General features: G+C 38.6%; 2 protein-coding genes across 2 annotated transcripts; one reads left to right on the top strand and one right to left on the bottom strand.

Moving 5' to 3' along the window:
- Positions 1–852: 852 nt before the first annotated feature.
- On the bottom strand, positions 853–9187 carry ndufv2 (NADH:ubiquinone oxidoreductase core subunit V2). Its single transcript, XM_006792292.2, has 8 exons — positions 9039–9187; positions 6137–6190; positions 4115–4177; positions 3570–3686; positions 3307–3475; positions 2769–2878; positions 1142–1218; positions 853–1049 (listed from the first exon to the last, which is right to left on the bottom strand). The coding sequence occupies exons 1-8, from the start codon at positions 9078–9080 to the stop codon at positions 956–958; spliced, it is 726 nt and encodes a 241-aa protein (XP_006792355.1). The 5' UTR covers positions 9081–9187; the 3' UTR covers positions 853–955.
- A 1456-nt stretch (positions 9188–10643) lies between these two features.
- acss2l (acyl-CoA synthetase short chain family member 2 like) lies at positions 10644–24617 on the top strand. The gene is made up of 18 exons (XM_087831745.1): positions 10644–10908; positions 11061–11256; positions 12796–12887; positions 13034–13137; positions 15157–15229; positions 15857–15932; positions 16843–16927; positions 17223–17360; positions 17878–18048; positions 18139–18272; positions 19756–19888; positions 20687–20743; positions 21021–21101; positions 21481–21589; positions 21742–21810; positions 21967–22143; positions 23960–24034; positions 24117–24617. The coding sequence occupies exons 1-18, from the start codon at positions 10785–10787 to the stop codon at positions 24242–24244; spliced, it is 2022 nt and encodes a 673-aa protein (XP_087687871.1). The 5' UTR covers positions 10644–10784; the 3' UTR covers positions 24245–24617.
- Positions 24618–26567: the final 1950 nt, after the last annotated feature.

Here is a 26567-nt window from a genome sequence, read left to right as displayed (position 1 = left end):
AGAACCATCATGTAGTCTCTATTAATGTCTTAAATGTATGTCCAGAACCAAATATAATGAAACAATGTCAATAAACCACATTTGAAATGAACTAAAGAGGTAACATGTAGTAAAATAACTTTACAATTTAATCATAATTTGTTACACCATGCATAGCAGCATATCTGGTGGTATTTACTGTTTACCAAAGGTTTTCTTTATGAATAAACAATTTAAATGTCACTGAACCACAGTAATTGAAAGACATCTAAAATTGGTCCACTAAAATATATTTACATCCAGTAAAATTCAGAACAAAATATTAAGGACCAAAAATGAATTTGGTAGAGCTAATGTTAATTAAAAAGGCTTTATACTTTTTGTTTTAGCATGTGTAGTACTTCAACAAACATCTAATAGCTTTAGCTTGTACTGTGAGCTTTTAATCACATGATTTTTCCATAGGGGCATACATGGTAGGAATATGCATCTTATTGTGCATGTGCTATGCTGTAATTTTGAGATGTCATATTTGAATGAATTTGAGTGTTCAAAGGATGTGATTCATACTTAAGTAAAAACCCTTCATAAGGTTTCCATAGGGGGCCAACACTGAAGTGGCAATGACAGTGGAAACTGTCACATAACTTACTGAGGCAGAAATACATACTATTTATGTAGTATCACAATATGCACACAAAATATTTAGCTTTAGGCCTACATTGACGTATTAAGCTTTACTCTTCCAGTCCTTTAGACAGCTTTGTTTAGAAGTATGTAGAAATATAACAACTGCTACAAATCCTGCATTTCATGTTTCCAGTTTTGTTTTCCTTGTTGGAATCCATGTAAGTGAGACACTGACACCTTGAGAACATGTACAGGAACAATTTATTTACACAATATATCTGACTTAACCATAACAGTTTCACTGACAGCTTGCCTTTGTAGCAAGCAGATAGTGGCCCAGAAATGTCTACAGGTCCGATCTTACACCGAATCCTGGTCCTTTAGGAGGCTCTGTCAGGGAAGTCAGTCCGCCTGCAGGCTCACAGGAGAATCGGCCACTCCTATAGAAAAAGAACAAACGTCTTCATCTACAATCAGTTCACACATGACTTTAAAATTATATAAGAATCTATTATGCAAATTGTGCACGTACCTGGGTCCTGGTGGAGGGACTCTGCCTGCCTTAAGCTCATCAATAATATCCTCAATATCCTTTGGTGTAAGGTCCTCCTAGAATAAGGGATGAGAGCAGCTTAGCTTTTGGTCATCTGATGGTCCATGTTTTGATTTTCACATCCTCCAATCTGTAAGAAGATCTATTATATTCTAAAGACAGGGGAATACTTTAAATACTATCTTTGTAATTCAAAGGAAATTATGATGATTTATTCTAAATTGATAAATGGATAAATACTACATCAATGTCAGATTGACCATGTCAGTCAGTGACTGTATTTCACCCAACAGCAACTTTTCCCAACTTTCAAAATATCTTATTATTGATCTTTAGGACATGCAGGGCAGCACCAATTTATCAATAGTAAGATCTATGAGCCTACCAATATGAGCCAATATCACCCTTGTTCACTAAAACTAAAATACTGACATCTGCAGTGATATTTATAGGCATCAGTGGCTGATATGTATCTCTTGTATAATATCAGTTTTCCCTGACTATAAAGTATACAGCATAACAGACAGATAATCGACTTTAAAACAGGAAAGGATTTTTGTAATGAAGATTTTTTTTGGTTTGGCTGCAAGAGGAAACCAAGAAGAGGAAGTAAACAACAACAGAAAAAGGATAAACAGGGGGGGGAAAAGTACATATACCGTCTTCAGCTTATTTTAAACATCAGTATCGGGCACTAATAACTATAGCCAATAATAACTCTGACTTTAACTGTCAGTAAAGTTCAAACCAGTACAGTTACTTTATGATATTGCAGAGCTGAACCATAGTGTTAAAAATGAATGATATAGACTTGCCCAAAACCATTATGGCATTTTTTTCAAATCTCACAATGTTCGTAAGTACAAAGACTGAATCGGGTGGTCTGCTTAATTAATACTGCCTGTGTGCTGCTCCAAAGCTGCTTCTACCTTCATATTTAGAAGCCCCTGAACAACCCGACACAAGTTCAAGCTCTTATTTGCAAACTGTGTCATCCTGAGTAAAACTAAATGTGTAATTGATGACTGAATTAATCTAATCTCCAAAGGCTGTGTGTATGGCTTGAGTGTTAATTATTCACATAAGAAAATGCCAACCTCAGCACAAGGTACTCTTGGTATTAACACATCGTGCCTTTTCTCGCTAATGATGATACCTCAGCAAGCTGAGGTGTTGCGGAGAATTCCTCCTTCACAGTCATCTTTAATTGGGTAATTCACTTAAGCTCGGCTTGCAATAAGTAAATTTCCCATGGTAGAATTATTTTCACATGCTTAACCACAAAAGAATCCAAAAAGAAAACTTTTGACATCACACTTGGTTCAAGAAGTTGATATTTTTCCAAACTAATATAATGAATAAGAAAACACTCATGCTATAGCTGATTATTTCTCTATTTTTTTCTCCCTGCTCTTAATTTCCTTTAGAGTCTTCCATGTTGCAGGCTGTGTCACACCTGCACTGTTTTCCACATGAGAGGAGCACTCCAGAAACGGTGCTCTGTACACATTCTTTGTGAAACTCGTTTGAGCTTTAATCTAATTTGGTTAATTTAGTTAAAACGTTCAGTATGGAAGCCGTCTGCACAGACGACTCGAGCACTCACATAATAGTTGTCGTTGATCTGAACCATTGGAGCATTCACACAGGCACCCAGGCATTCCACCTCTATTACAGTGAACATCTTGTCTGGAGTAGTCTCCCCAAGTTTGATACCTGTGGAGAACCAAATGGAGAGACGCTTCATTTTCAGCTAGTCTCATCTGACACTCTACAGATTGTCTTACTAAAACAACAAATATTTTTAACTCGAGCACTAAAGCCTGACGTGCCACAGCTGTTAGCCACATATGTGAGTTAAAAAGAAGAGTATAACTTCACTATGGTTGACTTAAAGAACAAACGTTGTCCTCTATTAAATGTAACATAGGCTCACTCAAGTGTGTTGACAGTTTCCTTGCTTGATTTCAATCTTGTTTGATGCTACAGCTTGATATTGTTTGAATACCAATGGCAACTGTATATTTATACATTTGTTCTCAGTCTCTGTTTATCTCAAACATACACAATAAAAAAAAAGTTTGTTTTCATCTGTTTTCATCTCTTCATTGGTTTCTCAGCATAAAATGGAAAAGCACTCTTACCGAGTTTGTTTTGGATGGCCTCCACGATGCTTTCTGAGTTACAGAGCATGCAGGGTGTTGTCGTGCAGATTTGAATGAAGTATTTTCCCACAGGTTTACGTAGGAACATCGTATAGAACGTTGCTACTTCATATACTCTCATTGGAGGGATTTCCAGCACCTCTGCAACCTGAAATACGAAATTTATATCAAATGTGTTCGTTATCATCAGAAAAGCTTGACGAGCATCACTCTGCTGGAAAACACTAAAAATATGACTGTGCCTTGTTCATGGCAGAAATAGGGAGCCATCCATGTTGCCTTTGTGCCAAATCCAACACGGGGATGGTGGCTGCTTGCTTGTGTCCGTCTGGGTACATTGAAGTAATCGCCTCAATCCTCTACAGTGAACAGAAAAAGATATTTTTCCATGACTGTATTTCCCATTTTTATTTTAACAAGGCCAATTTATACAGTGAAATAGTCCTGATATAATTCAAGTACATGAATTAAATGATACTATAATTGTAGTGTACTGTACAGTAGTAGGTAGGCCATCTATCGTTGAGCTTTTTTTCTACAAAAAATACCAGGAAAATACATTGTCTGGTGTAGTAAGGTGGAGAGGCAATTAAATAACTACTAAATTAGTTACAAAATAAAGCTAGAGACATCCTAAGCCAATCAACTTGGGTATTTCTGAAAAGAAATTCCAGTTTCTGTGCAATAACACAAAATCAATACCTGCAATTATCTGCTATTACTGGTAATGAAAACCACATCAGTGCATCCTTAAAAAAATACTGTTCAACACAGATGCGAGGCTCACCTTCTTGTTCTCCTCAGTGAACTCAAAAGGTGTGTCAGGGTTGTTGTCAGGAGTATCTCTGTGCTAAAAAAGAATAAGGATAACATTAAAGTAGATTAAACTTTATTTATAACAGACACACACACACAACCGTCTTCGGTATATAATTATCTGTGTATGTATTAAATCTTGTGAAGCTTCTACTGAGGCTGAATTTTTCCTCAACAGCTACCACTTTCATGCGTGAGTAACAGATCTGTGAGCTGCAAACAGTATCTGATAAAATATTAACAGTTCATCATGTAAGCCCAGAGGGAAACAGGTGCTACTACCCAACGAGAGAACAGACTCAACACAGACAACTATTATTTCTGCTTCTGCACACACTGCCCCCTTGTGAGCAGCAAAGCTCCTTTGTGCAATAAAAAAATTGAGGGGGGAAGAAATTTAATGTTTTTTGTTTTTTAATTTAAAGCAGCCAACCAATGCATTAATTAAAGAAGAGTGTCATAAGCATTTTTTTTTTTTTTAAATCAAGCACAGGTTAAAAACAACGTTACTACCGGGGGACTATGGAACCAAGGAGAGTTTCCACTGCATAAAACTATCACAAGATGTTTTCGTGTGGCTGTAATGGCTCCTCCCTGGATAAATTAAGGTCTTTCGGAAAAAAGATACCACTGGGATCAATCCTGCACAAACATACTGCAGAGCTGTGTCTTCAATTAATGGCTGAGCCTTTTTTTTTTTTTTTGCAAAATTTTCAAGTTAGTGAAGCGTGGACAAAACACATCTCCAAACCCACCCAAACAGATCAGGATAACAAAAATACAGCATAAGGACAATACTTGACACTGGTGACAGTAGGTTTATAAGTTCTAAAAACCTTTGCATTTGATCCTATCAGTCCAATAAAGGAGTTGGTATAGTGTTCATATAGGCCAGGTAAGGCTGCCAAATCTTAACAAAGGTTTTATAGTTGTTTCTGAGCATGTAAGTGATCTTTTCAAGTGAGACACATCTATATATCTCTGAGATCCATCTAAAAATAGGTAGTTGGAAGTCGGACTTCCACATAATGGTTATGCACTTTCTAACAAGGCATAGAGACAGTTCCAGGAACTTCTGTTGGCCTTTTTCGTAATTGGGTACCAACCTTTAAAATCCCCTAACAAACATATTTGAGGATCTAATGGAAAGAGTAGCTCTAAAACCTTTGACATAATGTTGGAAAATTCATGCCAGAATGCCTTTACCTTTGTGCAAAAACACAAACGCTCCTCAATGCTCTATAAACTCTGGTTTATATTTATTTAATTTTTGTGGCGTGATGTAAGTTTGATGGAGAATGTTGTAATAGGTCAGTCTGTATCTGATATTAATGGTTACATTTAAACATTTTTGACATTATTCTGACCATCGTTCTGCCTCAATTGTTACATGCAAATGGGACTCCCACTTCTCCTGTGACCTGTGTAACCCTGGTTTTGGAGCAGCACTCACTAAGACAGAATACACTTTTGAAATAAGACAAGGTGAGGATAAATACAGTTTCTAAAAGTTTTGTGATTAAAGTCCATGCTTGTGAAAATTTGTTTACGCATACACCAAGTAAAGAAAGCTGATATGGTGTTGCTGTTTAATCCTGTTTTATGAAGCCCATCAGCAAATCTTTTTCTTAACCCTTCTAAAAATGTATTAACATGAATTATTCATTTTCCAATAATAGACAAACATTGCAGAAGTGAACTTCTGCCCCAGTGTAACTAAAAAAAACAATGTTAGTGTGACATAATAACAGCTAGACTGACTGCGTTGAACAGTAACAATTAAACTTAGCAGCAATATAGATATAGATAATATTAGAAATGACTACAAATTGTTGCTGTAATTTACAAAATTTTCCATGAGCTGCTGATCTATAGTAACCCACCATGATGAGCTCACACAATGTATAAAAAAAGCCCGTACAGCATCACGGTCTGTTTTTGTCTGTCACCTTCTACACATTTTGTGCACTGAGGAACGGAAAGTGCCACTCACCACAAAAATGCCACCAGCTCCAGCACGTACAGCAGACTGATGCAGACTCCTGGCCTGCAAAACAGAAGAAAACAGGTAAAATACCTAGTGATGTCATGGAGCTAAATTCAAACTGATCTCAAATGCCAACATTTCTTACAGTAAACATGCTACTTACATGCAATACTTTTGAGTGCATACCATATGTTAAAAATAACAAATCCAATTCATGACTTGCAGGGGTTCATTCTCTAAGACCCAAGTTTAAGTTGTGTTAGTTCAGCGATAACTAAAACCCAAAAATATCAGGTGGTGCAACCAAAAACATGAGGTTTTTATGTAAAACTAGGATAATGTTGAAGTAAACGTTAACTTAATTTCTATGTAATTTAACTTTCATTTTAAAATTATATGTGTGCCCTTGGTAAGTTAATACAGGTGTTCGAGTAAAAAAGTTTGAAGTGTTTAAAGTTTAATATGAACCAGGAACTGGAAGGGGTGAAACTGCAGATGTCAAATTAACATTATGATTTAAGATCATCTGTTAGTTTTCTAAACCTCTTATTTATTTTATTTAAATGTTAGTCTGTGGATTAAACTCCTTCAAGTCATATTTTAAACAGAACTGATGCACTTAGACATAATAAAATATGAATCTCACATCAATGACCCAAAGATTGACCCAAAGACTAAAGACTGTAGGCAATTGTTGACTGACTGGCTCAATGTAAAAGGTAAACTTTATAGTGACTGCTGCGCCTGCCTTGATTTGTACACAACTATATTATTAATAAAGCTTTAAAATACATACAGCAATAAAATGGAAGGTTTGCGCTAGGACTGGGTCATATGACCCAAAATTCATATCTCGATATTTTTTAGCTGGATGGCGATATACAATATATATCTCGAAATTTTTTTAAGCCATAAAGTAAGAACAAAAAGAGAGTTCTTAGTTAAAGCTGTTTCCCAGATGTCACACAGGCACTTTTATTAATATACAGCATAGGTGTACATGAAAGAATTACTCAAAAATAAATTATGAGCATTTATTAATTAATAATGCTCCATAAAAAAAACTAAAACAATGTTGTTTTTGTGCATAACAAAAAGCTCACAATTGTGCAGTCAAAATGTAAACTAAAAGACGCTGAGCATAATAACAAAGAGACAGATTTCACAGCTGCTCTATTCCCAAGTTCTACTGCGTGACTGACAGCCTGGAGTTTGAAATCCGCTTCGTAACCATGACTCTGAACAGGAGCCATTTATGGTCCTTATACACACACAGTACGGTAATATTACGTTGAAGCACAGTACGTATTACTCCGCAGCTCCGTAGCTTACCAAAGTCGTACTCAAACATTTTTGACAGATTGCTGAGCGCCGTGTACCACATAAAATCGGTTCGCGGTCATCAAGCACAACCAGAATTCATACATAAGGCGCGCTGTCAACTTTTGAGAAAATGAAAGGATTTTAGGCCATGCAGCCCCTTTGGGATGGTTAGGTTGTTAACACGTTGACGCCGTCCAGCCCCACGCACGGGGCGATGCACAGTAACTCATTAACAGAGATTTGCCGTGTCCATCTTGTCGCTGCCTGCAGGTGAAGCGATGGGGGAGGAGGAGTTGTGTTCAGTGAAGGAGAGAGGCGAGCCAGCGTAACATTGCGTAGAGACAAAAGTGGACAAAAGACAGGCAAACTTGTGGCTCCACAAGTATAATTATAACGTAACATATACTATATCGACATAAACGATATTGTCACATCTTATATCTCGTATGAAAATATATCGATATTTTTAAAAAACTCGATATATCGCCCAGTCCTAGTTTGTGCCTAAAGTCAAGATTTTTGTTTTCTAGTATGAGAAAAAAATTATTTTGAGAAATCTTCCTCTAAAGCGATGAAGTGGAACTAAACTAAAATGTTTGTTACTGGAAAATCATATTTACATAAAGTATGACACAATAGCGTAAAGGTGGGTAAAGTTGTGTAAAATAAACCTCTTCGTGTATATTTTAACGTTTCCCACTAGTCCGAAAGAAGATATGAAAACTAAATAACCCCAAATCTATAGATTTCTATTTCTAGTCCACTATATTTAGAAATTAATTGTACTACGTTTGTACTACTGAATTTTCTTGAAATCTTAAGCTGCGAACAATTCTACATCCCCATAATATTAACTATACATCTTGTAACAAATTATGCCTTATTATTAAAGTTTAAGCTGCACAGCTGTATACAAAACAATTAAAATGAGCCCCAGTTGAAATGTTGGAGTGATTATACTTATATAATCAATATTTATGATCTGATAGTACGATGTAATGTGTATGACTGTGAAATGTGACATTCTGCATAGTGAATACCTTAGATAGCTTAAGTACATGTACAGTAACAAATGTGTAGTTTTACTACTTTACTAGTAGAAACTTTGCAGTATAATTGATATTTAACGGATGTAAAGCTTTTGCAAGCTGTTATTATACACAAAACAACTTCTTGTGCTGAGCCACTTTCATGTAAATCAGTTTTATGTAAATTGCAAACAGTGTTATCTGATCCAAGTTTCCAGCTAGATTAATATTGCTGTGTTTTCCCATACTGTGAATTTACAGTAGCCATGCAAGCAGTTATATAGGGTGAAGTTAAAGCCAATTGCATGTACACGACCCTGCTAAAAACCCATTCTAGTGGCTATGTATTCCTTTCGCTGCACATTTTTCCAGCGATCGCCTTTTAAAAGTTTGACAGCAGAAAGCTAATTTAGCTAGCATGCTAGTGTTACCCAACGTCATTTTGCTGAGCGGCCTCCACTGCATGCCCTTGTGAAGAGTCATAGCATTTTTTTCTCCACGTTATCGAAAATTGCACCCAAACCTTTCCCCAGAACCATAAAAAATCACAACCGTACCGCCTGCGACACTGCAGAGCGAACAGCAGCAGACAGAAACATCTTGTCGCTTGAAGTTTGGTCCCGGTGCGTTAGGAAATGAACGGGACAGCGGTAGCCGACATCAACACAAGCGCGCTCAGGTTCGATTCATACTGTCTGACGCACGACGTGACGTCTGTACGTCTCTGCGCTTAATCGATCCCAGATTCAAGTTGGAGCTCAAAGTCAGTCAACGTTGAATGTTTGCGAAAAGTTCTTCTACATTCAAGAAACAAAATTATGCAAATATATAATGAACATTTTAATTTAAAATATGATAACAGAATAACAGAGCACAAAAAATAAAGACGCAGTAAAAACGGTCAAACAAAATTATACAAAATGCTTCACAACAAACCTTTAAGTAATTTCTAATATTACTTTAATAAACGTGCTCATTAAAAAGACAACATACTGCAGTAAAAATACTGATATAAATTTAGTGGGATTACGTCTGGGATCTCTCTGAGCCTGTTGTTTGCTGTGGTGATGAACAGGTTGACAGACAGAGGTCAGGAGTCTTCGTATATTCTGATGTAGTGAGAGTTGGTAGCAGGTGGGAAAAGCCTGGAGAAGTGGAGGTATGCACTCCAGGGAAAATGAATTATAGTCAGAATAGAACACATGTGCACGAATGAAAAAGAGTGTGGTGAGACCTGCAGTATTTGAAGACGGTGTTTGTAACAAAAAGACAGGAGGTAGAGCTGGAGGTGTCAGAGTTGAGGATGGTCGTTGGGAGTGACCAGGATTAACAAGATTGGAAATCACTGCATCAGCAGAGCGATTCGTGGATGCAGTGAAGCAGGACAGGGAGAATGTTGACGTGACATTAGCGGGATAGGGTGAGAGGAAGATAAACCGCTGTGGCGACCCCTAAAGGGAGCAGCTGAAAGTAGAGGCGGACATTATATAATTGCGAATAATAATTTGTCTCAAGTTAAATTGTTATGACTTATTTTCTACCGAGTATAAAATATTTTTATTATTTCTTTATTTGTTTTTGGTTCTTTTAAGTTTTTCACATGTGTTTTGTCAGTGGAATATTGTTTTCTTTTCTCTAAGGATATTTTTTAAGTGTGCTATGTTTGCCATGTCAGAGAATTAAAGCAAAGCAGGGTGGAAGCAGGGGTTTTACAGTGAGCTTTCCCATAAGAAATTTATGTTTTAAAAGACTAAGTTTTATTAAATGCTAGTGTTAAAAGGATTCAGGAGCTGTCTCTCACAGCAGACATGCATTGGGGATTAGGCAGGGTTTGTTTGTTTACTCTGAAAGTGAATAATTGTTGCATACGTCTCTATTATTATTATTTTCTTCTTTTCACCAACAGCACCCATCAGCCTCCTCCCTTCAAACAAATGTTTGCCTGAATCCCCAGAATTTATCCTGCTGGGGGTAGACCGCCTCCTTGTCCTCTTCCACCACCCACTTGCTTAGAAACATAATGTGATCAGCAGGCCAGGGATGGCTCATCCAATGAAAAAGTGGGAGTGCTGCACTCCATGAGCTGATTGGCTGCCCTGACTCTAAGCAGACTGAGCCAGAGCCTGCAGATCAGGGATTAGGGGTGGGTCTTTCTGCATGCTGAATTGTGTTGGTTCAGTACAGGCCTTGTAGTGTTGTTACCTCACCCAGGAGGATTCAGACAGACCAGCAGGGACTCAGATTATACCATTTTCTGACTCACTCTCCAATGATATAGGCCTGTCTGCATCTGTACTTCCAAAATGGTTGTTCCTGAGTCTCAGGACAAAATGTACTACCCTCTTAATGACCTGCAGAAGGATGCTCATGTGCCTGACTTTAACTCATATCTGGCATTGTACCAAAAGTCTCTGGAGAATCCAGAAGGTAGGTCAAACTTGTCTGTATTTTTAGTGCAGCGCTTGCAGTGCTTCCTTGCCATTCATATCTCTTTGAGCCTGTCTGCATACAGTATCTCTTTGTGCTAATCTGCCTTATCTGCATCCCATAACACTGATAAAAAGTATCCTCTGTTTTAGCTTTCTGGAAAGAGGTTGCTGATGAGTTCTTCTGGAAGAAGCCTGCAACAGCACCGATGCTGCAATACAACTTCGATGTGACGAAAGGGAGCATTTATGTGAAATGCATGGAGGGAGCCAAAACCAACATGTGCTATAATGTCTTGGACAGACATGTGAGGGAGGGGAACCTTGGTGAAAAGGTTGCCTATTACTGGTAAGCACCAGCATGCCCCCAGAGGAAATAATAGCTATGATGGGAAACGCTGCCTGGAGTTATGCTAAGTATTCCAGTCAAAAACAACTGCTGTGTCCCCTGTGCTGACCCCAGAACACCAAAACAAACCACTGGCAGCGCACATCACTACAGCAGTGCTTCTTCTTCCTGTCAGAAGCAGAAGATAAAAATTTACAGATTTTATACACTATCTGTCCAACAATTTCTTATTGTTTTTATAATGCAAAAATCTATTTCTATTTGATTAATCAACTACAAAAAGTCTAACTAGAGCAACTAACTTCACTTGATAGACGAATGTACACACATTACATTTTTAAACTTATTCTAGCTTTAAATTTTAAGTCATTTAAATGATTTGAACCTGCAGTTGCGTGCTGATGACCCCACGCCCTTGTCATATTACAATAAAGCCTCTACTTTATGATGTTTTACTATTATATTATGACAGTTATTATTTGCTCTGTCAGCTGTTTAAGCTTAGCAAGCAGGAAGGTTGTTCTGCACGCTCAGCAATGTAAGGGTTCAGTGGAACTTGGCATCCTGGAAATCACCTGTAGGAGATCATTAATGCTATTTACACTAAAACAAAGCACTTGTATGATATACCTGCTTACGTGTTTGCTGTGACTATTTTAGTACACTCTGTAAGGAAACTATAACTATCAGCTGTGGTGACAAATTATCAATTTCCACATGGTTTGTTTTGAGCAACAGTCGATCACTCATGGGACTTTAGCTCACGCTTTGTCCAAGTATAATTTGAACAACTGTCTAAAGAGGTAGAAGAATGCAAAAAAAAAATAAATAAAAAAATAGAACAGCAAAAATGCTGCAAAGAGTCCCATTTCAACAAAAATCAGGGGCTGTGAAAGAAGTTCAAGTGACAAATCAAAAATAAACACATATGAATATAAAAGTAATCTGCTTCTATAGTATTTGTAAAGATCAGTATAGATTAAATATGGGAAATTTTGATTATCTCATATTTTGGCAAGTGGAGTCATATAAATGTTGTAGTTAAAGAGGTCTCATGATCGACCCCTGCGGAACACCATGTCTGAATTTGGTTTGCTCTGCTGTACATTTTCCAAAAAATAAAGACTTTGACAACATATATGCAGGCTATTTCACATAGAGCTGAGTTACAACATTTGCTATCACATCTTGAAGTCATTTATCAGTTGCAGAATTTCATCTGTGCAGTCATTTATTTCATCATTCCCATTTGGCTTGGTACCATGCTTTCTGCTGCCCCTTCAAGTGTGCCAAATTGTTTTCCAAATAACTATCCTGACAAACATCCAAGCCTAATATAGACTTAGCAAAAACAGGAACAGGTTATCTCTACTGTGAACTCAAAGAACTCACCGGACAACACTGTTGGGGAAAGTGGGAAAGTACTTTTGTGTGCAATTTTTTACCAAAACAGACAAAGAGACCTCTGTAGAATCACAGACAGGTTTTGTAATACATTTATACATTTGAAAGTTTCTCTCTTGTGTGCTGTCTTATCAGGGAGGGAAACTCACCTGATCATCAAATGGCCATCACCTACAGCCAGCTGCTGAGCCATGTCTGCCGCTGTGCTAACGTGCTGAAGCAAATGGGTGAGAACCTGAGCTTATGGTCATGTCCATGATTAGTCCATAATTATAATACAGAAGTATAGCTTTACAGATTTTGCTGACAAACTTAGTTTCACAGATGCAGAGTGGTAGTAACTTGTTTTATATGTAAATATATTTTTATTAAGGTGTGAAAAAGGGAGACAGAGTGTCTATCTACCTACCAATGATCCCAGAGCTTGTGTACACAATGCTGGCCTGTGCCAGGATAGGTGCTGTTCACTCTATTGTGGTAAGTACTATTATGACTATGCACCATATGCAACAATTTTACAAAACTGGAAAGTCTTTTTTTTTCCTGTCCAGCATTCTCTAATATCTGCATGGTGCATTTTTGCAGACTGTCAGGAAGTAGGCTGCTGGTTCTTGCTGCTCTGATTTCCACAAGAAAACATTGTCTGAACCCGAGCTGTTGCTTCTGTTAGTGCAGACTGCCCTGCTCCAGTAGTTTATCAGCTGTCTTCTACATGAACACAGCACCAGCAGCACCTGCACTTAGTATATAGGTCAGACAGTTGCTGGCTGTTTCCAGTTTGAGAAGGCACTAGAGTCACTGCAATTCTGCAAGCAAGCCAACACTCTTTTAGATATTTAACCTTGCTCTTCCATGCAAAGGTTAGTAGCTCTGCTTAAAATAACTCTAGAATGTGACTCCAAAGTGGGCGCTTTTTATAACTCGCAAAGGCTGGCAGAGTTAGATATAAGTGACCTTGTCTTTGCTTAGTCATTGTTGTACATCGTCCAACTCTCAGTTTTGATCTGTTTAATTTGCTTTCGACAGGAACAACACTTGGCATGGCAACATAACAATCTTTGGGACAGCGCCAGCCTTTTAGATTATCCCGTGACTGCTAATATTAATCATGAATGAACAAAAAGGATTGGTCCATGGAAACTTGCAGGAGCGCCAATGCCAATCATGCAGTGACATTTTGCTGAGTCCAGAATCCTTAGTGACCTGATTCATAATGCTTCATCAACACTGAAACTTTGTGCTCCGTGAACCATTAACCTTGTCCAGATATCCAGACCTCCTGTCTGGATTCTATGTGAATGACAATCATAGAAAAGAGCAGTTAATGTCTGTCTGCTTTGTTATGTAAAATTCAACAATCTGTAAATGATGATGAGAAGGAGCAGCATACTCCATCACGGTGTAATATCAGAGACATAACAGCTTAGTTTAGGATTTTAGAAGGCTCCACACTTCTTACAACTTCCAGCCTTTAAAAAAAAAAGGAATATGTTGGCTCAGTACTCAGCAACATCTGCTAGTCTGGCTCAAGGGTTCTGACTCAGTTTTAAATTTGTAAATGATGTTTCCTAATAATTATGATCTATTTCTCACGTTAGTTAAAATAACTTACACACACTAAATAAAAAGCATCTAAAGCTGCTATATTGAAACAAGTTGCAAAAAAACTCTCTCAGCACCCATCCTTTGCTACCTAGTCAGTCCCAAACAGGCAACATACACAGTTATTGAGTAGCTGATAGGCATCAAAGTGGAGAATTTGGCAGATCAAGAGCCAGTTATTTCCCTCAAGATCTGGTACAGCTGAAACACGACGCTACAGTCAGTGTGAATGAATTGCTACAAACACAGCTCCAAATATACATTAAATGTTGCTCTATGTTGGTTGGATGATTTTGTGTAAAAACCTTATTTACACCTGCCGCAAGTGCCTTAAAATGTAGTTATTTAGCCAGTTCTTCATTAAGATTATCAAAACAACTTTATTTGGAGGTAAAACCAGGAATTCGTCTTCGTTTGGTCTCCATTTAGGGGTTGCCAAAGTGGGTCATCTGCTTCCATGTTTTCTCTCACTACACCCATGGCCCTCTTCTTTGATCTTCCTCTTTTCTTAATGCCTGGCAGCTTCATGTTCAGCATCCTTTTTATCCAATATATCTTCTATCCCTCATGTGTTTTTGTCAATGCCGCCATCTTCTTTTACTCTGTAACAACTCATCCCGTCTCCATCCTGAATGCACTCTTTTCTTCACCTCCATCGTGCTTCGGATGATCCGATTCAAAGCAGCCCAGGTATATAAACTCATCCAGCTTTACTGCATCTACTCCTGGCTTCTTCACCTCCTCATCTCCAGTTGCTCTTTCACCTGGTCCCTATTCTCACTAGAGAAAAAAAACAACAATTCAAAAGTGCTTTCTTTAAAAAATCGCGCAAATGCTCCTGAAATGATTGTTTCTGTTATCTAACGTCCTCTGTTTTTCTCTTTGCATGTTCAGTTTGCAGGTTTCTCCTGTGAGTCTCTGTGTGAAAGGATTGTGGATGCCCAGAGTAGTGTACTAGTGACAGCAGGTAGGTCTTCAGGCAGCTAAGTGTTTGTCCTGTCCCTGTGTTCCCAAGGTGTGGCAGAAGGATAAACTGTACATTTTATCCATTTGCACACATCAGATTATGATGTAGCTGACTAGTAAGCACTGTTACCACCCTGCAAGACACTCTTAAGTTTACGCCTTTGCAGGGCCTTTCTGTTTGAGTTTTCTCTGTGAGCTCTGATGTGTCAAACAGAACATGTTAGGTTAATGCTGCCTAAGTTCATCCAAGATATTCCTGCAAAAGAAGCTCTTGATGTTAAGAGTTTCACTATCTGGTTATATGAAGATATACAAAGGAACAAACATAGCTTTGTTTTTGGTTATAAAAGTAGGACTCAGCACAAAATGAAAAATGATCAAAAACAAAAACCACCAATCTCTATTCTAAACACTGATTAACTGTGCTTGATGTGCACATTGTTCTTTTGTGGTCCTCACTCATTCAGTAGCTCCTAATGTTCTGTTTAAAACATGTGTGCCAAATGGCAGCACCACAATGAGATGTTTTGTTTTGCCAGAAGCTGCAAAGATGACTCCCTGCTGTTTAATTTTACTTCTTCATCACAGCTCTCTGCCTCTACCTGTTCCTCCCTCTGTCTCCTATCAGATGGTGTTTACAGAGGAGAGAAACTGATCAACCTGAAGCAGATTGCAACCGAGGCTCTGGAGAAGTGCCGGGAAAGGTAGCTCCTGCTTACAAAGCCCACACTTTCCCAGATTTCAGTAACCACCCTTATTTACACTGGCTGCAGCTGGTAATGGAAGTCAGCCCCTGGATTATGAGTCACTGCACACACACAGACGCACGCACACAGAGCAGTCAGCTGATATCAGAGATGTTACAGAATCAGACAGCAAGGCTTTTACATTAACGAGGTTGCCGGGCAACATGGAGCACCTTTGTCAGGGAAGCCCAAGCTGCTCATCTGCTGTAGCAACACGACTACGAGGAATGTTAGCTGAGAAGCAAAGCATGCTGGGAAGGATTATGGGAGTATCTGGGGTACAGATGTGGTTAGAGGTAACTTTTAAGCCATATGTGAAAAAACTCATTTTATGTCAAATTTTCATACCAACCCTAACCCCTGCTATAATTACCATCAAATTACAGTATTTACTTTAATTACTTAAGTTACTGTTATGGTGATACTAATACAGAGTTGAGAAACATGAGAAAAAAAACATAAAGCTCAGGAACGTATATATGTTCATTTATGTGTATGTGGGTCCCCCATCTATGGATCCCCTGAAATTATATAATGTATGCTTTTTAATCTTGTGCACAAAGTATACAAGATTCGTGCTGTTCACAGTGACCTAATATAGGAAAGAACTGTGTTAAGTCTACAAGGAGCAAACATCAGTAATCACTTCCAAAAAGAAACTTTTTTGTTGTTCTTGTGGACACATGACAAAATATTTCATCACATGGGACTTCAGGCGCTCGACCTGCAAGAACCAAGATGTGACCCCAATCCAGTATTTGCAAATCCTTGGAAAGCAGAGCAGCATGCATGCACTCAGTATCCATTAGGCAAAGACTTTATGCTTTTACTACCTTTTCACTGCTTTTCTTTTTTTCCTCTCTTTTAGAGGGTCAGCTAGTGTCACCAAATGCCTCGTCATCAAGCACCATGCACTGAAGACAAAAAGTGGAGGTGCATGCAACAAACTACAGGTTCGTCAGCTCGAAAAATGAACACACAGTGACAAACACATATTTGTCACATTGTAAAACGATTCTATATACATATTTATGTCTTTATTTGAATAACTACAGGGGGAAAAATATATTTCAGAACCAAAAAAATGGTTCTGTCATATTTTTCCAAATATTTAGCCTTTAGCTCCTCAAGGCATTCTAAATTAGAGTTGAAATTGGCATGTTGCACTCCTGCTGGTGTGCTTGGCAAGCAGCTGTAATGATCCGGTTTATGAGTTTGATTTGTTCCCTCCTGTTGTGGTGCATTCAGACCCCCTGGGACTCACAGTGTGATGTTTGGTGGGACGAGGCCATGAGGGACTCCTCTGAGGAGTGTGAGCCCGAGTGGCTGGATGCAGAGGACCCGCTCTTTATCCTCTACACCAGCGGCTCCACCGGCAAACCCAAGGTGAGGCAGACGTTCACATGCAGGCGAGTTTTTTTCCAGAGGCATGAGGGAAATCTTATCATTTACACAAATCGCAGCATCTATTTATTACTATGATAAGCCTGTAATGACTTTAACCGGGCCAGCATTTACATAATCTGCCATGAAATAGTGAGAATTAATGGTTTTCTGTTGCTGAGAGGCACAAATGTAATCCTTGAAAGTTATCTGCAAGCTCCACTGTTGTATTTGTGTATTCTATTTGTGTGTGTGCGTGTGTTGTTATAGAAAACACAGAATTTATGGATTTTTCTTTTACACAGACATGTTTCTTTCACTCAAGACATAAACTTTAACTTTAAAATGTTATGGTTTACCTTATGGGCACTTCCCACTATGAGAGCGTGTAAACAGAACTTGACTAATATGCACACAGAAACACACCTCCATACACGTCTCTTCTGCCAGCATTAACAGATCTCTTATTTTTGCTGTCTTCTGTCTCCTTGTTGACCTATTTTTTGCTCACTTGAAACAGGGTGTTCTCCACACTGTTGCTGGATATCTCCTCTACACGTCGATGACCTTCAAGTACGTTTTTGATCATCACCACGATGATGTGTACTGGTGTACAGCCGACATTGGCTGGATCACCGGACACTCCTACATCACCTACGGTCCACTTGCAAACGGTGCTACGAGCGTCCTAGTGAGTGAAATCAGCAAGGTGTCACATGTCACATTAAACAAAAAATGGAAAACCAAACCTCCGTGTGCATGTGTCTGCATGTTTTTGCAGTTTGAAGGTATCCCTGTTCACCCCCATGTTGGCCGGTTCTGGGAAGTAATTGAGAAGTACAGAGTGACCAAGTTTTATACAGCTCCTACAGCCATCCGCCTGCTGATGAAGTATGGGCGTGAGCCACTACAGAAGTATGTGGACACATCATCTGCTGCAGCTCAGTTAAATAAATAATTACAAACAGCGTTAGCTCCAAGATATTTTGGCTTTCACGCCACAGTTTTACTGGGGAAGTGGTGCAGTTGATGTGGTGCCTCTCTTGATTTGGAAAGACCTCCATCAACTTGCTCACTTCTTATATAACAATTTGGTTACTGTGTTTTCAGATTTAGAGCCAATATGACCCAATATGGGAATAATTGAAACCTCTTCTTATAAACTACAGGATAAAAACAGAAGACACTGAGTGTTTAAATAGATTTTTATTTTCTCTGAACAAAGAGACAAACAACAAACAAATGGTTTATTTTAACCAAATATTTTAACTTAGCAAATCTAACTTGAGTATTATGACAAAACCTTTAAGGGCTTTAATCTGACTATTGATAGACTGTCATATTTGTACTAAGTTAAAGCTAAGTTTAACATCTTAGCCAAGTACTTATTGTAAGCATTGACAACAAAAGACCTCTTTCAGATTATTAATTTATCATAATTTAGCATTATTAATATTAACTGTGTGATACTTTCAGCTGCTGCCTTGTCACAAAGAGTTCCCACAATAGGTACCACCACATTTAATTTGGCAATTTTATTCCTGATGCCCACAAGTGGAATCCCACTAGCGACCTTTTGCTTGCTAAGCTAATGCCTTAACTACTACTCTATTAGCCAAGCATTAGTATGAGCACATTTTTAATATTTACTAAGTAGTGATAAAATAAAGGCTTAATTCATTTTGTTTAGTTCATGAGAGTTAACATATTTAATAATATTTAAAATCATGTTTGTTAATATACTATGTTTACATTAATAAGGATTAATGTCTATGCTAACTTTGCAGCCAGTTAGCATAGCTTAGGAGTTGCTTTCAGTCTTTGTGTGAAGCTAAGCTAACCTTCTAGTTACCGGAGCTGCATATTTGAGTATAGAAGGGAGGGTCAATCCTCTCATCTAGCTCTCAGCACTAATAAGATTATTTTTCAAAATTAATAATTAATCGGAGCACAGTGTTGGCACAGTAGCGACAAAAAGAAAAAAACCAAATCACTAATTACAAGTTTTGGTAGAACTGTAGATAGAAAATATTTAGCGTAATCAAATAATAGTCTATTTGTCAAGAGAATTTAAAAAAAATCGTACTTAGACAAACATTCTCAACAATACATGCAAAAAATGAGTCATTATAGACTATTATGAAAAATTAAAATTATTAGCTATGAAAGCTTAAAAATGCAAAGTCTCACCGAAGTCAGATTTTAATTCACTATTTAAACAGAGCACAGTATCAACATTATGGTAAGGCTAAAACAACATAGAGCACTGAAGTTGTAGTTTGAAGGTGAGATAGTTTCCTTCTTTGTTGTCAGTAAGAAAGTTTAGACTTTGAGCTACAAAGAGCATGATAAATACCACGCAATGATGTAATCTAAGGGAAATCTTTTGATTTGTCAGGTATGACCTCTCCAGCCTGAGAATTCTGGGTACTGTGGGTGAACCCATCAATCCAGAGGCGTGGCAGTGGTACTATGAAGTGGTTGGTCAAAGCAGATGTCCCATCGTTGATACCTTCTGGCAAACAGAAACGGTAAGAAACAAGAAACTGACTACAGAGGTGTTATTAGGAAGTCGTACTCAGGCGTATCGCTTCAGAAGAACTGCAGGGTCTGAAACAACTTCTGTATGATGAGCTGGGATAGCTCTTCTCAGGATGTGCAGGTGCTTAGATTCTAAGATGATGCTAGGTATGCGTCAATAGGGATAAAATGATAAAAATATATAGTACCTCAATGCAGGATTTTCCCAAACCAGTCACATATTCTTCCTGTTAAAAGGGATTTTTCCCTTTCCACTGTCGCCAAGTGCTTACTTGTAGCAGATAATTTGAATGTTGGGGTTTTCCTTTATATCACTGTAACAACTTTACAATATAAAGCACCATGAGGTGACTGCTATTGTGGTTTGCTGCTATATAAATAAAATTGAATTATATTATTGGAAACTAACATGGAAGTAACATAAGAGAAAAACACTGCTCCCACAATATTGAAATACAGCAGTTAAACTACAGTATATAAAGTCTTGTAGTAGTAGAAGAATTAAAGGTATTAATAATTTTAATTGAATTGTAGTGAGCATATACTAAAACCTTTAAAATGCCCAATAGGAAAGTAGTCCTTTTGATAATCAATGACATTTAAAAAAAAAAAGCCATGACTGGGATTGGTTTTTTTTTTGTTTGCTTTCTTTTTCATAGGTGGGCAACAGACATCCCAGCCCACCCATAGATACACCACTGATTGATTATATTCTTACAAGGCATATCAAATGTTTTGCTTTATTACCTCTTTGTTGCTGTGATGTTTTATGTTTGTTTTCTCCTTAGGGAGGTCATGTCTTGACTCCTCTACCTGCTGCTACACCGCTGAAACCAGGCTCCGCTGTAAGTGATAACTGTTCTTCCACACTGACATTTCTAAATCTAAAACATACCTGCATGTGAGGACTGTCATTAGTTCAAGTCGTGCTGGTATGCAAGGGTTTTTTCCTGTGCGCATGAAAATGTCGAGCATGATTTAACAAAAGCAGGGCAGGAAATGCAGCCTGGTTCTCCTTATTATGATCCAGATAATGATCTGGAAGAAACGCTGCAGCTGCAGGGGAGTTATTAAATGAAACAAAACAGTTATCTCACATTAAATCCAAAACTCATATTTCAGACTTTCCCTTTCTTTGGGGTGGAGCCGACCATCCTCAACGAGCACGGAGAGGAGCTGGAAGGTGAAGCTGAGGGTTATCTGGTAAGTTTCAATTCAACACAGCCTCATTTCTCTCTGTCAGAGTGATCGTATCGAGCAACAACGAATACATGTGTGGTAAAAAGGAGAGGAAGACGAAAACGATGTTTCCCTGTTAAAGTTGGCCAATGAACCAGCGGCATGTTTATTATCTAAATGTAATCAAATACTTTTAGATTTTTTAAATTTTCATTTACATTCTTCACCTTCTTATGCTTTCTGGAAGTATTTTTCCTGGATGTGACATTTATTTTATTTAAAAATAGTTTAAATAATTATATAAAAAATTAGAAGTAGTGTATTTTTTTTGTTGTTGAACTCGTCAGTGTATGGATGCAAATAAAATTTCAAAATAGCAATGGCAGTAACACCTCTCTTTCAGGTATTTAGGAGGCCGTGGCCTGGAATAATGCGCACTGTGTTCAAGAACCATGAGCGCTTCGAAAATACCTACTTCAAGAAATTCCCAGGCTTTTATGTGACTGGAGATGGTGAGATCCAAGAATCAGCCCTAGCTGGCTATCACTCCCAGACTGAATATTACTCAGGATAGAGTTTTAGTTCTCAACATGAACAATTTCTCACTAAAGCACCAAAGTGAACCACGAGACCCCATATAAAGTTTTGTTTTGTCCTCTGTCAGGCTGCAGGCGAGATAAGGACGGCTATTACTGGATCACAGGGAGAATAGACGACATGCTGAATGTGTCAGGTACGGTGTTGTCCCTCAGAACTTATTTTAAGGCTGTTATCTAATCTGACATAAATAACTTTAAATATTCTCAGCACATTTTCATTTATTAGCCTCTCCAGGAAATTGTGCTATTCATCTCTGCAATGGCCTTGCATATCTTTTATCCCCCCTCAGGCCACCTGATGAGCACAGCGGAGGTTGAGGCGGCTCTGACGGAGCACGCGGCTGTGGCGGAGGCTGCGGTGGTGAGTCGACCTCACAAGGTGAAGGGAGAGTCCCTCTACTGCTTTGTCACCCTCAAAGACAGCCGGGAGTTCAGTCACACGCTGGTGGATGAGCTCAAGAGACTGGGTGAGACCTTTGATTAGGGTTAAAGGGAAAGTCCATTAAAATTCATGCGTCTTTGTGTCTTTGTGTATTAGTGGTCTCTTGTTTTGCATTTGATCTAAAATAAAATGTTAAATTAAATACAAATACAACTTCTGCTGGATTCAGTCCTGTGAAAAACTAAGCAGTAACTGTGCAGTAACTTGACATAGTTGTTTTTTGTAAGACTTTATCAATCTCTCGTACCTTTGGGAAGAACCCTGGCCCCCTCTTCTTTACAGCGTTGTGTCAGTTCATTAAGGTTTGGATAGGTTTGTTGCCCTCTTATGGTCCCGCCACAGCCTTTCAATCAGGTTTAAGTCTGGACTTTGACCCGATCTTTGCACCTTGATTCTTCTCCTTTTCAGCCACTCTGTTGTGGATTTGCAGGTGTGCTTGGACAATTTTAGCCAAGTGTTCAGCTTTTGGACAGATGGCCTGATATACAAAAAGAGTTCTTGGTGGACTAAGAAACTGCAAGGTGCCCAGGTCCTGTGACTGCAAAACCAGCCCAGATCATCTCCACTTGACAGTTCGTGTGAGGTGTTTGTGCTGTGTTTTTTTGCCCAATGTGGGGACAAACATCTCCACTTTGGTTTCATTTGTCCAAAGAACATTTGTTAAAATGCAATTTTCCTAACATAAGCTGTTCTTCCATGTTCTTTTTGATAGAAGAGGCTTTCTCCTGCTATTCCTCTTAACCAAAGGTATATTCAGTCTTTTTCTAACTGTACAGTCAGAACATTCAACATTTGACATATTAATCGAGGCCTGGACTCTCTGACATGCAGCTCTTTGGGTTTTTTTGCTAGCCTTGGGGTGAATTTGCTTTTATTGAGGTGGTCAATCAGATGGTAATTAAATGCTACTTACCCACTTAATTGCTATGGAAGCAGTAAGGATGTACTCAGTTTTTTACAGGACTGAAAATTAATACAGCTTAAGAAAACTTGCCCAGTTGTGGAAAAAAAAATATTGTCTGGTCTAATTCTTCTTCTTATTTTTTACTTCTTTATCAAGAAAGACCAACAGTAAGGGATACACTTTTGTCAAAAGGTTAAAGTGTCTTTATTATAGTATCTAAATCACTCAGGACACTGAAGTTGACTACATGCTGTAAAATTTCATATTTTTCAAGCATGTTCCACATGTTCTTGAACAATTAACAACAGTTAAAACAAACCGAAAAACTAAAAAAATACCCTTTGGGGCTATAATACATGGGTTTTCAAATAAGTTTCCCCAACTTTTTTATGCTTCCTGTTTCTGCACCAACAGAACATGGTACTTTAATACTTTCATTATTTGGCTTTGAAATAGCCAAATATGAAAGTTCATGTGCAGTTCGTTTACAGCCAACTGTTTATGTTACAGGGTAAGTTATTTTATCATATGGTAAATGGCCTGTATTTTTATAGTGCTTTACTTAGTCCTATGGACCGCAAAGGACTTTACACTACATTCAGTCATCCACCCACTGGTGATGGAAAGCTACATTGTAGCCACAGCTGCCCTGGGGCGCACTGACAGAGGTGAGGCTGCCGGACACTGGCGCCACCGGGCCCTCTGACCACCACCAGTAGGCAATGGGTGAAGTGTCTCGCCCAAGGACACAACGACCGAGACTGTCGGAGCCGGGGCTCGAATCGGCAACCTTCCGATTACAAGACGAACTGCCAACTCTTGAGCCACAATTGCCTGCAATTGAGAAAAAAGCTAAGGAAATGCTCCAAAATAAAAACAGCCTTTTGTTTCTTTTTTTGATTGATTTTTTTTTCTATTTTCTACATTCTCTTTTCAGTGAGAGAAAAAATTGGACCAATCGCTACACCAGACTTCATCCAGAATGCCCCAGCGCTCCCAAAAACTCGCTCAGGTAACAGTCCAACACCTTTATAAATCGGCATCATCTTCCTCTACTTGCCTCCTGTGTAACATCGTGTCCTCATCCACTTCAGGAAAGATCATGAGGCGAATCCTCAGACAGATTGCTCGCAACGACAAGGACCTCGGGGACCTCTCCACCCTGGCTGACCCCAAGGTGGTGGAGGTTCTGTTTAGCCAGAGATATGAAGCTGCAGCCTGAAGGAGAAGAAGAAGAAAACAAACTCTCTGGCTTCAAACTATGCTATTGTACAGATGAAGACAATCACAAACTGCTGCGTTTTGGGTGTGAATGATGGGAATGGGATCACAAAGCACAGCTCAAAAATACAGCAGACATTAAAATGTTCTGATTTTTTTTATGTATGAGAGAAAACAAAACATAATTGAAAATGTCAAATTGAATCCCACATGTGCTTTTTAAACAGATGCGGTTGTGTTTGGGCCAAAATGTCACACGTACTAGTTCCTGTGAAGATGTTGAAGGATTACCTTAATCCTTATTTACGCCTTGTTTTCGACTGATGTATATTTCCAACCTGTGGTACATTTCTATGAATAAAGTGTTTAATCCAGCTGTTGTTTTTGTTCTTTGCCTTTGAGCACAGCAGCTGATTGACGCCCTCAAGTGGCAGGAATCATCCTCTGCATCGGCTGCACTGTGGGTTACTACAACATCCTTTTAACTGCCATGCGGAGGTTTTCTACCTTTTGTCGTCTAATGATGCAAAGAGTGCACACACACGCAGCTTTGATGATGTGATCTGTACGGCGGGGAGCAGCGATTATGGGAGACCAAAGGGAGGAGAGGGCTGTTTTATCTTAAGAGCAGTGGATTCTTTTGAAACTACAAGCATCTGTTGTTCTGAAAAAGACAGAAAAGGCAACTGTAATCTGTTCATTAAAAAAAGAGAAAGAGATTAGGCTGCAGCAGGTTTTAGCTCAAAGGGGCCGTTTAGTGTTAATGGGTCGTGTAGAGTCAGAGGACACTGGCTTTGTCCCTGCGTGTCTCCTCCACGTCGCACACATGCAGGCATGTGTGAGAGCGTAGGTGGGGAGGACAAGGACAAGAAAAGAGACCCAGCTATGGGCAGTGTTACATCATCACCCCCAGCAGCAGGAGAAGTGGTTACCATGACAACCTCTTCACCACCATCACCACCACCCCACATCTTCAACTCTCTCCGGCTCACCCTCCTTTTCTTCCCCCTCGTTTGGTCCCATCAGCAGTCTGCAGATGTTTTGTAACCCGACATTTTAGAGGATTAGTAACTGAATCGAGCAATTTCAGATGCATTTTTTTATGATTTCACAAAAAAGAAAAGAAAAGAAATATATCAATAATTCAAATACGGATTTACAGGTTTACTGTACATTACACCAGTAGTTATTGAGTCCAAATTAGCTGAGTCCAACTTATCAAAATAACCAGTCAAGTGTGTCATATTTGATAAATGAGTTTTTGTGACTTTTTGAGTTGTCTACATCATCAGTTACTCCCCCCCCCCCCCCCCCGCCTCAAAAAAAGAATGATAAATAAATATAAATAAATTGCATGATACATTTTAAAGAAATATATTACAAGATTAAATGAAATTAAAACTCGTATATGCACATTTCTATTCCATCAGTAGGTTCACTAAAGAATCCATTTAAAGAAATAATAATAATAATAATCTGTAAATTATTTCATGGTTCAGAGTTTAAAGGGTTAAGGTACGAACAGCCTGAGGATAAAACTATGGACGGTGATAGTACTAACCATGACTGGGCCGCACATTATAAAGGTAACGAACACGTGTTGCTTTATTAATAATAATGTGTATTATTACTATTTAATAGTGCAGCGCCCAGGGAGCAGTGTGTAGGGACGGTACCTTGCTCAGGGGTACCTCAGGATAGCTGTTCAATGGATTCGAACCCCCAACCTTCCGATCATGGGGCAACCACTTTACCTACTAATCTATCTCTGCCCCTTAGAGAGATAGCTGTGCATTTTAGGGGGGAAAAGTGTCCTTTAAGTTGTTAAAACAGTATTAACTGCAATTCCAGTGATGCAGGATTCAGCTGTTGGAGTGATAATGGTGATTTGTAACTCAAGCTCAGAGTCATACACTAACAGGGGTGTAACATGTCTCTAAATCCCTGATCTGGTTCATACTGAGATTTTTGAGTCATGGTCAACATCAGGAAAAACTCTGACCCTAATGTGACATGACTAAATATCAGAAAAACAAATGGCTAGACTGTCGAATGTAATAAATCAAAAAACATATGCATCATTAGATTAAAAAAAAAAACATTTTAATAACAACAAAAAAAAAGCTTGTGACTGCAATAAGAAAGATGAAATTTTATTTAATGCTCCATGGCTTACTGAGGTCTTGTATTATTGCAGCACGCTGTTCTGTTCATAACAAGCTTAGAAAGTCTTTATGTGTATTCTTCATGTGGAAACAATTTGATTTGACCTTCACATATAAAAATTCAAATATAACAATCAGGCAGAAGGTAATATCCCGTCC

Source organism: Neolamprologus brichardi, chromosome 18 (genome assembly GCF_056152115.1).
Source record: "Neolamprologus brichardi isolate AB-2024 chromosome 18, ASM5615211v1, whole genome shotgun sequence".
NCBI lineage: Eukaryota > Metazoa > Chordata > Actinopteri > Cichliformes > Cichlidae > Neolamprologus > Neolamprologus brichardi.
Note: the sequence above shows the minus strand (reverse complement) of the source record. Positions and strands in the feature narration are given on the sequence as shown.